The 15,644-nt window shown below is 43.1% G+C and overlaps 1 protein-coding gene and 1 pseudogene across 5 annotated transcripts in view; one reads left to right on the top strand and one right to left on the bottom strand.

Annotated features, from left to right (window-relative positions):
* Nucleotides 1-15,644, bottom strand: part of KIF5C (kinesin family member 5C) — a 161,812-nt gene that overhangs the window by 101,745 nt on the left and 44,423 nt on the right. For 4 of the 5 annotated variants that reach the window (XM_042948745.1, XM_042948746.1, XM_042948747.1 and 1 more), the window contains exon 2: nucleotides 6,638-6,728. In XM_042948745.1, coding sequence (XP_042804679.1) covers nucleotides 6,638-6,728 — 91 coding nt within the window. Of the gene's footprint in view, nucleotides 1-363; nucleotides 406-6,637; nucleotides 6,729-15,644 lie in introns of those variants that run through there. The other variant, XM_042948749.1, reaches the window with a different exon arrangement.
* On the top strand, nucleotides 11,997-12,326 carry LOC122226107 (annotated as a pseudogene).

Here is a 15,644-nt window from a genome sequence, read left to right as displayed (position 1 = left end):
AGTCAGAGGAAGAAAAACATTATCAGGGTCCTGAGTCTCTGGAATGAAGTGTAGAATAGAATTTCTTTGCTAAAGATCTGATTTGGGTCAGTTTAAACACTGGCCCAGGTAAGCTCCTTAGGAAGGTTTCTCAGGAAGGCTGCACAGAGCCCCTTCAGAACCAAGTGAGTCCAGAGCCTAGGAGGACAGGCCCCCCCACTCTGTAATCCTGGCCACATGGTGACAATCCAATCAGCCCAGAAACCACCGGGGCCCTGACTCAAAGTTCATGCCTCTGTTATTTCAGTGACTGCTAGCAGGCCGGCCCAGGCCCATCAGCATCAGGAATTTCTTTTAATTACACAATGAGCATACTGTGCAAACCTCCACACAGGGCAGGCCAGCCTCCATTTCGCACAGGGACTAGGGGAGGCGTGCAGACAGAGGCTGCTTTGCACTGCAGATTATCTGTGGGAATTCTTTCAAAGCAGCAGAGGTGATTAAACCCTCCTTCATCCACATCAACATCACCAGAAGGGAAATAGTACATAATTAATATCATTGACCCAACATCTCTACGTAAGAGGAGGAAGTCTCATTCCTGAAAGGACAGTGGGGGCAACAAGAGGAACCCCCTAATGAGGTGTCCTTTTTCAGGGCTATGTACAAAATCATCACTCCAGGCCATCAGCTCCATTTATTTCAGGCCCTAGGTAGGTTGGTTATTTTGTGTTTTGGGCCTCTCTGAATTCTATAATGTCAGTTAATGTTTGTTGTTTGGTTAGCTTTTCTAAAAAATTTTTCAATACACATTTTATTGATCTGAGGTTACTGGAGGGTGAACTGAGATCAGAACAGAAAGTGGGATTTTCCTTTAGGAAGCTAAAAAAAAAAAAAAGAGAGAGAGAGAGAAAGTAAGCAGATTTTTTTTTTTTTTAATTCTAGCAGCCCTTAAGAGTTTGTGTCAAGCTATATTGAGAGAGAGAGAGAGAGAGAGAGAGAGAGAGAGAGAGAATGTTCACACATATCAAACTTCTAACTTCTGGTAATGGTTTCCTTGGTAACAGGAGAAGCAGAAACTTGAAGACTACAATGTACGGGCTAGAGGTTCAAGCTTCAGTTTTCACAAAAATGTCAACTTGCTCAGAGAAAAGATTCAGGGTGGAAAGCCTTTATAGGACCATGAATGTGATGTGCTTTGAGGGGCACAAGAGGTTACCACCCTGCAGCTGAACTTTTAACATTCTGTATTCATGGCATAAACAACTCCAGGCCACTGGAATGCCAGCCGTAATCACAACACTAAAGTTTCTATTTATTAGAAATTAAATATCTGCCGCTGAACTGCAAGGGCTTCCTTACCTGAAGCCCCCGTGCGGGAAGCACTCTGGGACCTTCCAGCCCAGGCTGTAGGGCAGGGGTGAGGAGGCCAAAGCCAAGTGTCCACCTCCCTCTGCTCCTCCTAATAGGCCTGCTGGTCACCCTACAGGTGCATACGCTCGCAGGAGGAGGCTCTGGGCAACATCCACACGGTAAAGAAAGCTCAGTTCAGCCTGAGCCCCACTGACAGAAGAAAGCCCAGCACATGCTTCTGCCTCTGCCAGGAAGCAGTGGGGCCGGGGCACCTGAATTCAGCTCCTCTGGCCGGGGCCCACCCCTCCAACTCCAACCTCCCCAACCAGAAGGTACAATCCTATTAGCTCCTGGTTGGCTGCTGCTCCCCAAAGTCCTGCGGGGTAAAGCCTGGGACATGTAGACGAAAACAAGCACTCATAGAGAGCACCACTTCCTCCGGAGCAGGAAGCTGAGGAGCAACTGAGACCCCACTGGGAGAGTCCTTGACCGTTGGTTGCTGCTTTTAAACATGGAGTGCAATTACTGTTATTATTATTTTAACTAAAAGGGAGCACATAAAACCCCATCAAAACAAACTCTGCTTGACCTTTAAAGTACTATATACGATCATGTTAAAATTAGTTCATTGTTGGAGAACTATCTCTAGTGTTCAAGGATGAACAGACCTGATGTCCTCTATCAACGCAATTGTGAATTAAATTTTAAAATTTTAAAAGAAACTTTAAAAGAAAAGGAAAAGCTCTTCAAATGCAGTGTTCCCTATTTTCTTCCAAACTCCAAGTCTAGGGGGTCAGTTTGTTGACTTAGGCAGGAGGGGAGAGGAGAGGAGAGGCAGAAGGGGAAGGAGAGGAGAGGCAGGAGGGGAAGTGACAGTGCATCTGGGTGCACCCGCCAAGGAAAGCAGAATGGGAGAGCAGGTCTGTGCTCAGCGCCACGCTGAGCCACGCAACCACCCCCACCCGACCCGAGCAGAAACAGCCCACAAAAAGGCACTTTCATCACGTTGAATGACAGTTCCTGGGCCCGAGGAAAGCATTTGTTTCAGAGCCTCTCTCGTAACAGAATGACTATTTCTGTGCGCCAGCCGCGGAGCCAGGAATCAGTTCAGCCAGACAGAACCTTGCTTTGTGACAGGCTCTGGCGTGATGTGATCTCAGCTCACACCACAAAGCCAGCGGCACCCACAAGCACACAACACATCCATCCGGCAGCGAAGCAAATCCAAAGAGAGATTCCACTGCAGGTGGGAAGAGCCTTCTCACCTCCAGAGAGGAGGGAGGAGAGGAGTGGGATCCTTGAAAATACTTCTTGCCTCTTTTGCCGTAGACTTCAGAAGCCAGCTTTCCGCCCCAAGTTTTTGCTAGTTCTGAGTCCAGACCTTGCTAGAACAGAAGAGTCTGTTCCACTACTGGGTAAGAATTTGGGGAAGATGTAATCATGTAAGTTCCTGAGAAGGCTGTCATGGCCTCCTACCAACTCCCCATGTGAAATGGTGGCCTGTCAGTGGCACCAGGGTCTCTGGCAATATTGGCTGACAGGTAGGTCATCACTGCCTCAGAATCCTAAGGCTGCTGCTGACCAGTCAAGCTACTCAGGTAGGCCGCACGCCCAGAGCACATAGAGGCAGCCTTCTAAACAGTACTGGCAAACCAGAAGGCTGGGCCCAGCTGGTCTGAAGGGAAGGGCACCGTTACATCTTCAGAATGGAAATGCATCTCACTGTTGGAAGACAGGCAGGGCCAACCCGAGGCTCTGGAACCACAATCTCTATTCCTTCCCCCTCTCCCTCCTCCCCTCCCCCCCCTTCTCCCATACCCATTTCTAATCCTATCCTTCTGCAGTGCTTGGTTAATAGTCCATATGGCCTGATAGACAAGTAACAACTCATAAATTGCTATTAAATGCTCATTATGAGCTCACCAGAAAAGTAGGGACAGGATAGTGTAGAAAAATCCAAGGAAGTCAGACAAGCTCAGGCTTAAGTTCCAGCCCCGCCACCCCCTAACTGACCTGGCCAAGTTATTTGACCTCAACCTCCTCTTTAGTACAACAGGAATAATAATGCTCACACCTCATAAAATTGTTGAGGTTTAAAATACAATAACATATGCAAAGTACATACAGCGTGCCTGACAGATAAGAGTAGCCAAAAAAATCTATTTCTTCTTAAGAGCCATACATAATAATAATATAGATCTTATAATATCCTGAGCTTAAAACTTTTCAATGAGTCCACATTGCCTGAAGGATAAAGCCCATCCATTTCTACCAAACTCTAATCCAGCCCAGGTACCCTGCAATACTAAATTGCCCAAACACGCCATATAATTTCTCTTTATGCTTTTCTTATTCCTTCTGCTTATACACCTCTGCTATATTCTACAGTCTTCAGGACACAACCTTTCTAAGAAGCCTTCCTTAACTCTCCAATCCTTATCCCCACTCACCAAAGTCAGTCTCAAGTGACTTTCTTCTGTGCTCCCACAGCATTTTGCACACAGCCATCTTAAAGCACGTACTACCCATGGGTATGATGACTATGGATGCACCTGTCTCTTTACCTATACTTAAAGCTTCTCACAGACAGTCTTATATATCTTGGTGACTCTAGTCCCTAGCAGTGGTTATACCACATGGTAAATACTTGATATCCTTGCATGAAGGGATGAGTAAAAGAAATAATTAAATGAATGAAGCTAAAGAAACTAGGTCTAGCAAACAAGAAACCACCTTCTCTAGCCCTGGACAGTCTACATTTAGTGAATTTGAAAGGCAATTGCCCAGAATGACTTCTGTAGACTGGGACATAGTTACCCATACTTTGATAATAGCATCCAGTAACCATGGTTTTTAATTCCTAGGGTCCACAGAAACCTTCCTATTCACCATGTTGGTAATCACAAATCCTATAAGCTCTTCTGGAAGAAACAGAGGAGAATCCTACATACTGTTTCAGACAACATTTTGATTAACAGACACCAGACAAAGATGGGGGTGTGGGAGATACCAGAATTCTACAATCAAATGTTTGAAATATGTTTTTAAAAAACTAGTGAAGTTGAAGGGAATCAAAAACCCAAGAGAGAATAAAGCCATCCAGTTAAAAGGAGTCTTCCTGATCTCAAAAACATTAAGGGTTCAGAGACACTTGAAAGGAAAGCTCATGGGTCTACTACATTATCATGAATCATGGGGACTGTGGTGACCTTCAGAAGTTACCTGATTGAATTCCTGGCCTCTAGAAAAAGAGGCCCCTACAATACCACCTTCCTTTCCTGATTTCAATAGGCTTTGTCAAGGCAAAAAAGACCTCAGTTGTACCTAGTAACCATTCCATGGAGTTTTTTCTCATATATCTTTGTTTTACCTTGATGATGAGGAAACAACATGGCCACTTCCCCTCACACTAGTTTCACTGGATATTTTAAAAAGTTAAATCAGGTCTTCATCATATAACTTCCTTTCAAGGGAGAATACGGCACTCTTAGCTGTTACAAAATGAGTATGCTCACATCATATTTATAGTGCCTGAAGAATATCTGTTTATCATATCATGTCAGAGCCTAATTTTACCTAAATGGTTTTCTTTGTGGCTCACCATATACTGGGCCTCAAGTTATCCAATTAGGTCACGTCTTCATGAGAATTTTCTAAGAATTGCCTACTTCTGACATTTCATACCATAAAAAAACCCAAACACTGAAAGAGACTCAACTTCTCTAGTAATGAAGAATGAAAGATGATGATTATTATTTGTTAATCACAGGACTTTTTAAAGATGGCATGCATCCATCTCTAATCAGAACATCAACTCAGAGATGCGTTTAAATTGACCTCATGCTTAGCACAGCATATGGTAAATACTAGTTGGTTCTGATAATGAAAGGGGAGAGAAAAGGAAGTTATGGCTCACATGTGATTAATTTTACTTCCACAAAAATAAGTAAGAGTCTGATAATGGAGAGGAAGGAGGACAGAGTAGGAGCAAACTAGAGCTACACACTCCAGAGAGAGAGAGAAAACAGTTTTAGACAGGAAGAGATGAAAAACAATAGAAGCAGAGAGAAAACAAAAATTACCATCAGATACAGCCCTACAGTAGTAATTCAAGAAGAGCCTAAATTCAGGCACGTTTTTTTTTCCTCTTCTGTTTTCTATAATGATCTTACTGTGAAGACCTTCAAAATTAATTGATGTCTGCAACAAGAATGTGAATAACCATACACCTCAGCGAGGAACAGTACATACTGACTGACTCTCCCACGCAGGTGCCCAGGGTCAGAACCAATCTAACAGATGTACCCAGGGCTGGCTTGCATGAATTTCAGACAGGTTACTCAGCTCAGCTTCCAAAAACAAGCACATCTTGCATGACAAGGTGCTTTTTGAATTTTGATTTTGCTTTTTACTCTTTAAATCTAGAGCTACCTATAAAGGTGGCAACATCAGCACATTTGGAAGCACAGCTGCCATAGCATGCAGACTAGAAGGTAAAGATTTAAAGATGAAAAGCAAAGAAGCAGGAGATGCCCCTCAGCTCTGTCCAGATGGCGAACTCTCCCAAGGCAAGCTCCAGCCCGCCCGATGTGAAAGGGCAAGGTAGAGCAACGTGTAAATTGGTTCGTCTCCCTGCTGTTAAATCCTTCAGGGCCAAGGCCAGTCCCAGAGAAAAGGGCTGATCTCTAAGACAAATTTAGGCTTCAGGCTATCTATTTGGAGGAACAAATGTTGGTATCTGGGTGGAAAAGTTGAAAGTGGGTTAGACCAAAGTATATTTAAGGAATGCTGAGTAGCAAAAACAGCTCAACAACCAACAAGGTAATGTGATTTTGTGATGCTGTAGAGAACTCCTTGATGCCCAAGAATTTTCCACGTTTAAGGCTTCTCCCTGAAGACACAGATGCACAAAATAATTCAGCCAAAAATATACAAATGGAGCATCAGAAATATCTATTTTTGTCTCCTTCAAAGCAGAAAGGAGGCCTTATACCTACAGCAGTACTTTAAAACCTTTACAGAAATAGTGTGACCATAGCTTTTAAGCTTCTAAGTAGCAGAATAACTCTGCCAAAAAGGTGGCAAAAGAAATAAAGACATTTCCTTGGCAAGGAGATTTGGAGAGGTTAAAGAACTTGCCTGACATCATAGCAAATCAGGACCAGAGCTCGGGCTATAATTCAGTGTTTCCAATTAGTAGGCCTCTGCTTATAGTCAAGGCACATTGATTCCTAGGCTGCAAATATCACTTAATGTTTTCAATTACTCTGAAAGGCCCAGGAGGAAATAAAGAAATAGCACTTACCTTTGACAATTTGCTTTGCACACGCATTGTAAACCTGCTCTTGGGTCGTGCTGGGAGGCAGCACTCTGTCGAAGACATATGGTTTCCCTTGCTAAAAAAGAAAGACGAAAGGAAAGGGCACACATTAGAAGTTTAGGAATAAAAAGCACTAATAGCAGTTAGACCACAGGCACTAAATCACAAACCCTATCCTTGAAGGCAGTTCCGTACGAGACTATGGAATTATTACAGAGTGAACCACACATACAATGTGTGTATGTGTAATGCATGTTGAGAATTCGAGAAAGAAAAAAGGTGTTTTTTTTTTTTTTTAACTTGAAACACTTTTTCTGATGAAAAGTAGGTTGATGCTTCATTCATTCATCTGAACAAATATTTACCTATTGAGAGCTTCTTCTGAACCAGGACTAGACTAGAGTCTACCCAACTCAGAAAACAGTCCTGCCTGTAAAGCGCTCAATCAAGGGTGGCAGATAGCTGATAAACAAGAAAGCAAACACCCGGGAAACCACAAAATGCCTAGGTACAAAATAATGAGACAGAGGGGACAAGAGAGAGAGCAAAGCAGATCTTCCTGAAGAAATGCCAGTTACGTGGATCTTTAAAGGATCAGAAAGATTGAGGCATGTGAAGAGCCATGGAACAACATACCAGACAGAGCACAGGGTGGAGCAGGCAGGAAGGGGCCTGGAGTGTTCGAGGCACTGGAGCATGGTACAAAAGGAGAGGAGAACGGAAATCGGGAGCCAGTCCATGCAGGGCACTGTTTGCCAAGGTAATGGGCTTGGCTTGTATTCAATGGGAAGATGACATGATCAGATTTAAGAAGCTGCTCTTAATAGCAAGTTATTATTGCTTTGCATCCCAAAGAATTCTAGTGTTTTCTTCATATGTATAAGTGATGCCTTAACTGGGTAGAGCCTTTCTAGTCACAGGGCACCCTTCTGTACAGTACATCGAATGATTTCCCCAGGTGCAGGTTTTTGGGGTCTGGTCTGAGACGACGCGGCACACTACTCAAGGAGGTAACTGTCAGAAGGAAAGGAAAGAAGTTCTGCCCTGAGACTGAACGAGCCCTGACCCCGGACCACTCAACGTTCACCAGGGAGTCACTGGACACTCATGTGCCAGTGACTGAGGAGTGGGGAAGCTAGTGGCTGGGAAGACACAGCCTCCTCCTGGGAGCCACCATCACCGCCCAGGCAAGGGGTGGCCCTCCCCCTGCCCTTTCCCACAGCATGATCTACCCATGTAGATCTTTATGTCCCACGTGGTGGAAGGGAGGGCAGGAGAAGGGAAGGAGGGAGGGGAGCTCAGAGTCTCCTTCACTCCCACCCTGTACCTCCTACGTGTGGCTTGGACACCAGGAACCTTACCCCAGGACAGTCCAGTGCCTCAAAAAGATAACTGCTCATGAGGGACTCAAGGACAAGGCTTGTTACATCCTGTAACCTTCACACAAAAGTCTACAGCTGCCAGCTGGCTTAGCATTGTACTCTTTTACAAACATGGGTAGTACTACACATAGGTAAGGTCTTAGGCTTCAGGCGTTATGCTTGAGCTTTTAGTCTTTGAAACTGGAATTGAGTCAACCAGGTAAATGAGCTACTTCCTGTTTGGTCTTAGAAGAAATGGAGAATTTTGAGGTGCCATGAAATATTGTAGAGGTTTTTTGTTTTTTTTTTAAGTTTATTTATTTTTGAGAGAGCACAAGCAGGAGAGGGTCAGAGAGAGAGGAACAGAAGATCTGAAGCGGGCTCTGCACTGACAGCAGTGGAGCCTGACGTGGGGCTTCCACTCATGAACTGCGAAAACATAACCCAAGCCAACACTGGATGCCCAACCAACTGTGCCAACTGTGCCCAAAATATTGTTTTATACAAGCAACAGAGCCAGTCATTTTGTTAAAATTATGGAAAGGGGTTATTTTCTGATGTTTTGTTCCTGGCCAAGTCTCATTCCTTTAGTGAACCAAGTATTTGGTTTGGATAACCAAGAGAATATTCCTCCTTGGTGAACAATTGCCAACTATCAGTCCACTACATTCTTCTTAGCTTTATCTATTCATAAAATTAACTAAATGTCAGTAAGGTAAAAGGTTAGAACAAACACTCATAGAGTTTGCCTAAGTATTTGTCACCAACTAAAACTTCTTAAAAGAAACTGTAGCTTTGCTTATATTTCAAACAAATCCACTATTACTCCAAACTTGATGAGAATCACCAATATAAACCATCTTGTTTCCAGAACGATCAGCTTTGGGTTTTGGAGAAAATGCACTTACTGCAGCTGGAAAAATGACCTATTTTTATATAAATGGTACAAAAAAATAGGACTCCCCAACTTTGCCCTTCAATTTAAAATGTTTGTTGGAGTGCATTATACATTCACTTTAAGAGAGGTAGAAAGCAAGAAATTGCCACTCCTCATTTAAATAATATCATTTATCAGATGACAGATAATACAACAATTTTCCATAAGCTGAAGTTAACTCCCAAACAGAAACTGCCTTCAAGAAAAGATAAAATTTAGAAAATGATTTGAGACTTCTCGTAAGGACTAGAATGTAAAGAAGTTAAAAACAGAAGTATTTTTGTCTTTTCATACACTGAGTTGGCTATGCAGGCTTTTATTTTAAGTGAACCTTAGAGTCTTGAAATTAAAATATAGAATTAAAATTTAGTTACTGATTATTTCCAAAGAACGGATTTGTGACATAGCCATGCGAGCTGTATATACAACTGCCATTAAACAACAACAACAAACAAATTACGCTTTGCTGCATTGGCAATGGTATGAAAATCTCACAACCCCTGATGGAGACTTCAGCAAAGCCCCATCTCCCACAGCCCCTAGGAGACAAGAGTCTCCTTGTTTCTGATCCCACTGTTGCTGAGGGTTTCTGTGGACAGATGTTGGGCCCACCCTGCTCTAGCTGTCACTAAATGTTTTAGTTCACTACAGAGTACATTTTTCAATTAACATTTTAATAGGAGTGTTAAGTGCTAGCACTTGAAACTGAATGATGAGGGCACCAACTACTCCTGGAGACGCTTTCCTTGCCGGGCACCTATTCAGCAGGAGGTTCTCCCATCTCTCTGGCTACTCTCTGCCAGTGTCCCTTGTTTGTGTCTCTTCCAGACTTCTAAATGATGGTGTATCCTGGACTCAGCTCTCAGCAACCTCTCTGTCTACATTCTTGACTTTCACATGATCTAAATGAACACTTCAGCTTTCAAATCTCATGTAAGCTCCAAATTCATATATTCAGTCACCTGCTAGACATTGAAACCACTTAGATTCCACTAGCCACTTCAAACTTAACTGACCGAAAATGAAATCGAGCCTTCCATATCTGAGGAAAAGACCAAATTCATCAGGTACGTCCCATAGATTCCATATCCCAAATATATCCCAAAGTCTATCTATCATCTTATCATCTATGCCACATCCCAAATATATCCCAAAGTCTATCTATCATCTTATCATCTATGCCACACAACCTTAGCCCAAACCACCATGGTTTCTCATCTGGACAACAGCTATAGTGGCCTCACTGGTCTCCCTGACTCCATTCTTGCTCCTAACAATCCAATTTCCATTTAGCTGAGTGAGCTTTCTAGAACCATAAATCAGATGATATCAAATCCTCCCTTAAAAATGCTCCTATTAGACTAGACCTTCTTCACACTGCATTCTCCTGCATCTCACAATAGTGTAGCCCACTGGACTTCTTTATTCCTCAGCTTAGTCCTCAGCATATTCCATGGCTCAGAGCCTTTGCTCTTCACTTCCTTTCCCTTCGAACTTTCTCACTGCAGACCTTCATTGGGCTCACCAGAGATCTTCATTTGACAGTCGCTTTATCACCCTTCAGATATCAACTGCAATTTCTCCTCCTTTGAGGGCTACCATGCTCCTACGTACAGCAGCCCCACCCCACCCTGGCATCACTTTCTATCACATTACCTTATTTGGTTTGCTCCATGGCAATTAGTATGTAACCTATTCTCAACCAATCAAAGGGATCATTACAATTAAAGCATTTAAGTGGCTAAGACAGAAGCCATATAAATCCCAAGAGTTCACCACATGTAGGCAAACCTGCTGCAATTTATGAAAGGAGTCTGGGTGGGACACACACGCACTCCATATACATTACAACTGAAAATGAAATAATCCAGCTTTGCCATGAAAGCCTCCACGTAGAGCAGCTAATTGCATAGGAGCAATCTAACTAAATAACTTACAGGCATCACATGCGAAAAATAACAGCAGATGGTTCTTATATTTTCATAGTTAAAATTAAAAAACAACAACAACAATCAAACCACTTCCTATCAAGTTGTTGAGAGCAAAGTGTCTGTGAACCATATGGCCTGCCTATTAATTCATTTGACCCGTTACCCAAAAACCATTCCCCAGCCTTGAAAGGAATATTACTCTGGGAGACGGAGGAAAGCAAAAGACCCACTTAAACATTTAGAAGATGGGCACCAGGAGGGATGTTAAGGAAACTGAAATTAATTACCCAAGAAGAGATCATTCGAGAAGTAATCTCATAACAATCTCTAAGACTAGCCAAGAGTTTGTGACCAAAGGTGCCCAATAATTTGAAGGATTTTACTCTATCTTCACTAAGAAAAAAAGAAATAGGAAAAAAAACTTTAAATTTCCACAGCAAGATTTAAACTCACTCTGTGGAATTATCTTCAGACACTGAGGAATATTAGGAAGAGGAACGGATTCCTGAGAACAATCACTACAGTCTCTCTCCCGTGTGTTCACATGACTTCTTTCCTGAAAGTACAGGAGATGGCAAGTTCTTTCAGCCACATTCTCACTACTGTCCACCTGCACCATCACCAACCACCATGATCCAAACCCTTTTCTGTTTTATCTCATTTAATTCTCATACTAACTCCATGAGGTAGGTATTACTATCCCCATGCCACAAACTGGAAAACTAAGGCCCAGTCACTTTATCAGCTCCGCTACTTTGGGGAAATACCTTTAAGTCCTTGATTGCAACACCATGCTGCTTTCCTAAGTAGCTTATGACTTACTGGAAAAGCAGGAGACACACAAACAGCAGATGCTTAGGACTAATATGAAAGATGGCAGCAAAGTGATTCATACAGTAACAAGTCAGAGTCTCCTTCTATAGCCTACGGTAGTCAAGAAAGTGTTAACCATGAAGGTGGGACTGACATGAAACCACAGAGGAAAGAATGGCAGCTTAAGATCAGGGAAGAAGGGCAAGACTGGCAAGAAAAATGGTGGCCATGCACATGGCAAGCCTTCCCGGCAACAAAAGGAATTAAGAACAGGCAAAGGCCTTCCGCCACGGGAGCCACTAAGGAGCAGCAGCATGGCTCTGAGCTACCCTATGGCTGTGGGCTTCAACCAGGGCCACAAAGCGACTGAGAATGCGAACAAGCCAAGGCACAGTGAACCGCCGCAGGTGCCTCACCAAGCACACCAAATTCATGCGGCACATGATCCGAGAGGTGTGTGGCTTTGCCCCATATGAGAAGCATGCCATGGAACTGCTCAAGGTCTCCAAGGACAAGTGCGTGCTCAAGTTCATCAAGAAAAGGGTGTGGATACACATCCAGGCCAAGAGGAAGAGAGAAGAGCTAAGCAATGTCCTGCAGCCACGAGGAAAGTGGCAGCCAAGAAGGACTAACCCTCTTTGCCCCACTTTCCCCCCACGTTCCCCCCAGCCCCCTATGTAATAAGCCTTTTTTGGAACTTGGGGCATTTGACCCCCTCCTGCCAACATCCTTCCAGGGCACAGTGGCGAGGGTCATGGTGGTACACACAGAGACAGAACAACTGAACAGTACTGGAAATGGTTTTTTAATCATAATTAAATAGTCCATATATGCTGGGGGGGGGGGGGGGGACAGGCAAAGGCCAACCAGAACCTAGGAAAAGGCAGGTGTGAGACTTGTTATGAAAAGTCAAAGTTATTGAGAAAAATCCCAGAATTTTTCAGAGCCTAAAGGTCCTTCAAGGTCAGCCCAACTCAACGCTGTGTTTTACAAATAAACAAGTTCTAGGTCAGGACAGAATAGACAACTTGCAGTAGGTCACCCAGCCAATTAGGTTAGGTAGCAGATCTGTGCCCAGAACCCAGACCTCCTGGCTCCCTACCTAGTGCTCTAAAAGTTCTGGCTTTAGAATCAACTGCTCTCTCTGAAAATCAAGCAAACAACAAGCATCAGCCTCTGGTGCTTTGTTTTTCCTGCTTTCTTCCCAACCAATTCTAAATTATTTCCAAATACACAGTTGATGATGGTTCCTTGAGCAAAGAGTCACTGCTGTAAGAACTGGAGCAATACAGCAGGGGAACCAGAATCATGGCCTCTCAGAGTTAATATGTCCTTGCAGTCAACCCATCAGCCTCCTCTCAATGAGCAGCTTTGGTCTGTCTCCACAAGCCTTCATGGGCAACGATGAACTGCTTGAAACCCAACTGGCTCTGATTGTCAGAATGTTGTATCCTTATATTGATTTAAATCTGCACCCTGAAGCATTAGACCTGACACCATCCTCCAGAATAAGACAGACCAAGGCTGGAGAGACCTGCCTACATCGACATCCCAGCTTTGTTTCATTTTGGGAGCTGTGTTCATTGTCTTACTCTCTTTTCTCTCATCTCAGAGGAAAGGAGAAAGATCGATGTGCTTCCTTCCTAAAAGTTGTGTGGATTTGTCCAGACTTGAAGGACTCCAAAGGTATTCAAGGTTAAGACATCACTAAAACATTATATTAGTTTGCACAAGAAGGAACTGAATAAAATAAACTCATGGACTATGAAGGGCTTTGGCAACAACCTGAAAGAATGTTTCCAAAACATTACCTAAATAGCAAGAAGTCCTGGGGTTAATGTTGATACTCATTTTTTATCAACACAAACATCCTGCCAAAACAAGTTTTGTTTTGTATTTTTTATTGAAATATAATTCACATACCATAAAATTCGCCCCTCTAATAAAAGGGCACATTCTCGGAATATTCACAAGATTGGACAATCATCACCACTATCTAATTGCAGAACATTCCTTTCATCACCCCAAAAGGAAACTCTGTACTCCCCATCCTACTGATCTATTTTGTGTCTTTACAGCTTTGCCTGTTTTAGATATTTCATACAAATAGAAGCATAAATATGTAGCTTTTTGTGATTAACATTTTCTTTCACTTAGTATGTTTTTAAGGTTCGGCTATATTGTAGCATAAATCGTTACTTTATTCCCTTTCATGACCGAATAATATTCTATTGCATGGATTTACCACATTTTATGTATCCATTCATCAGTAGGATGGACGTTTGGGTTGTTTCTACCTTGGGGCTGTTACGAATACTGCTATGAACATCCATATACAACTTTTTATGTGGACATATGTTTTCATTTCTCCTTTCATTTCACATACCCAGGAGTGGAATTTCTAGGTCAGACAGTAACTTTATGTGAGTTCACTTTTGGGGGGACTAACAAATTGTTTTCCATAGCAGCTGCACCATTTTACACTCCCACCAGCAGTGGATGAGGGTTCCGCTTGCTCCACATCCTTGCCATCACTTGTTACTGTCTTGTCTTCTTTATTACAACATCCTAGCGAGTATGCAGTAGTATTTCTTTGTGATGTTGATTTTTATCTCAGGAGTTTTTTAATTGATGCTTAACATATCGTAAAATGTATTTCAACATATATTATGGATACAGAGATGTTTCCAGGCATTGTAATACACTGTTGTGTACTTAACATTTACAAAGTGGTCCTGAGTGGGGAATCATCTCATAGGGAAACAAAAATTATACATATCCATGTGCTTTAAGAAAAAGAACAGTTTACTAGGAAGAGAGGACATTTAAAGGTATTTATGATAGGGTTTCTGTGCTCCTCACTCCAGTAGTTAATACTGAGTGTTGTCCAGGGAAGGCAGCCTACCAATACATGGGGTAAATGAATTCACATAAACATGGCTTAACCCTCTGTCTCTGAAGCTCAGTTTCCTCATCACTAAAACGGAGCTAATAAGATCCAGAATTCAGGATTGTGAAAATTAGATATGTTCGGGAGAATAAAGGACCTACCGTATGCCCGATGTTCTAGAAGGTGCTCAAGTCATGGTCAGTGCTATTCTGTAATAAAAAGTTTCGACCAATGTGTACCAGGCATTTGCATTACACCAAACTTAGCGAGCAGTGACCCTTTAAAGGAAAGGATGCTGATAAGCAACAATCACTCATAATGTACCAGCTCAGAGACTTGCCATCCTGATGACCCTACAACACCCTAATGCCAAATCACACCTCACGCAACTCCAGGCCCCAGGTCTGCCACCCATAAGCTCAGCTCCATGAGACCTTTAATTTCTGAGGGTCCTAGCAAAACTAACTCTGTCCCAAGGCTATCCTCTGTACTCTAAAAATAAATGAAATTTTGATGTTCAGGTATAAAGCCTATTTAGGAAAGGTGAGGAGCTATGTCTTGTGCAGGCACTCATAGACTCATCAGCTCTGCTATTACAGCTTTGGAGCCCTCCAGAAACTTCTGTGATAACGCCAACTGTAAACATGAAGCAGATGCTCCCAGGGTCCTGACCATATCCTCCCCACCTTTACCATTTCCATGCGGGCTGGCCTGACCTTCAGCCTCTGCTTCTCTGGCTGCCTCAGCCCTCTCTGTCACCTGATGCACACCAGAAGGACCATCCCAGCACCAACCCAGCAGGCCTCACCCAATGACTGATAGGAGGTGGGGTAAATACTTTAGCTCCCCTGCCCAGAGGTGGAAGTGGAGGGGGAAACTTGGAGACACGTATTCCAAACTGGCTCTCAGAGCTCCCCGTTGCAATGAAACCCCCTTGCCCACGGTGCTAACTTGCATGACACACCCTATATTGGTTTCTTACAGTTCCCTGTCTCGTTTCTCCATTCTTCTTCAGTGTTTCTTGGATTCACCTCCCAAAGAAACCTGCAATTGAATCCCT

The sequence above is a fragment of the Panthera leo genome, chromosome C1 (genome assembly GCF_018350215.1).
Source record: "Panthera leo isolate Ple1 chromosome C1, P.leo_Ple1_pat1.1, whole genome shotgun sequence".
Lineage (NCBI taxonomy): Eukaryota > Metazoa > Chordata > Mammalia > Carnivora > Felidae > Panthera > Panthera leo.
This window is presented reverse-complemented; position numbering and strand designations above follow the sequence as displayed.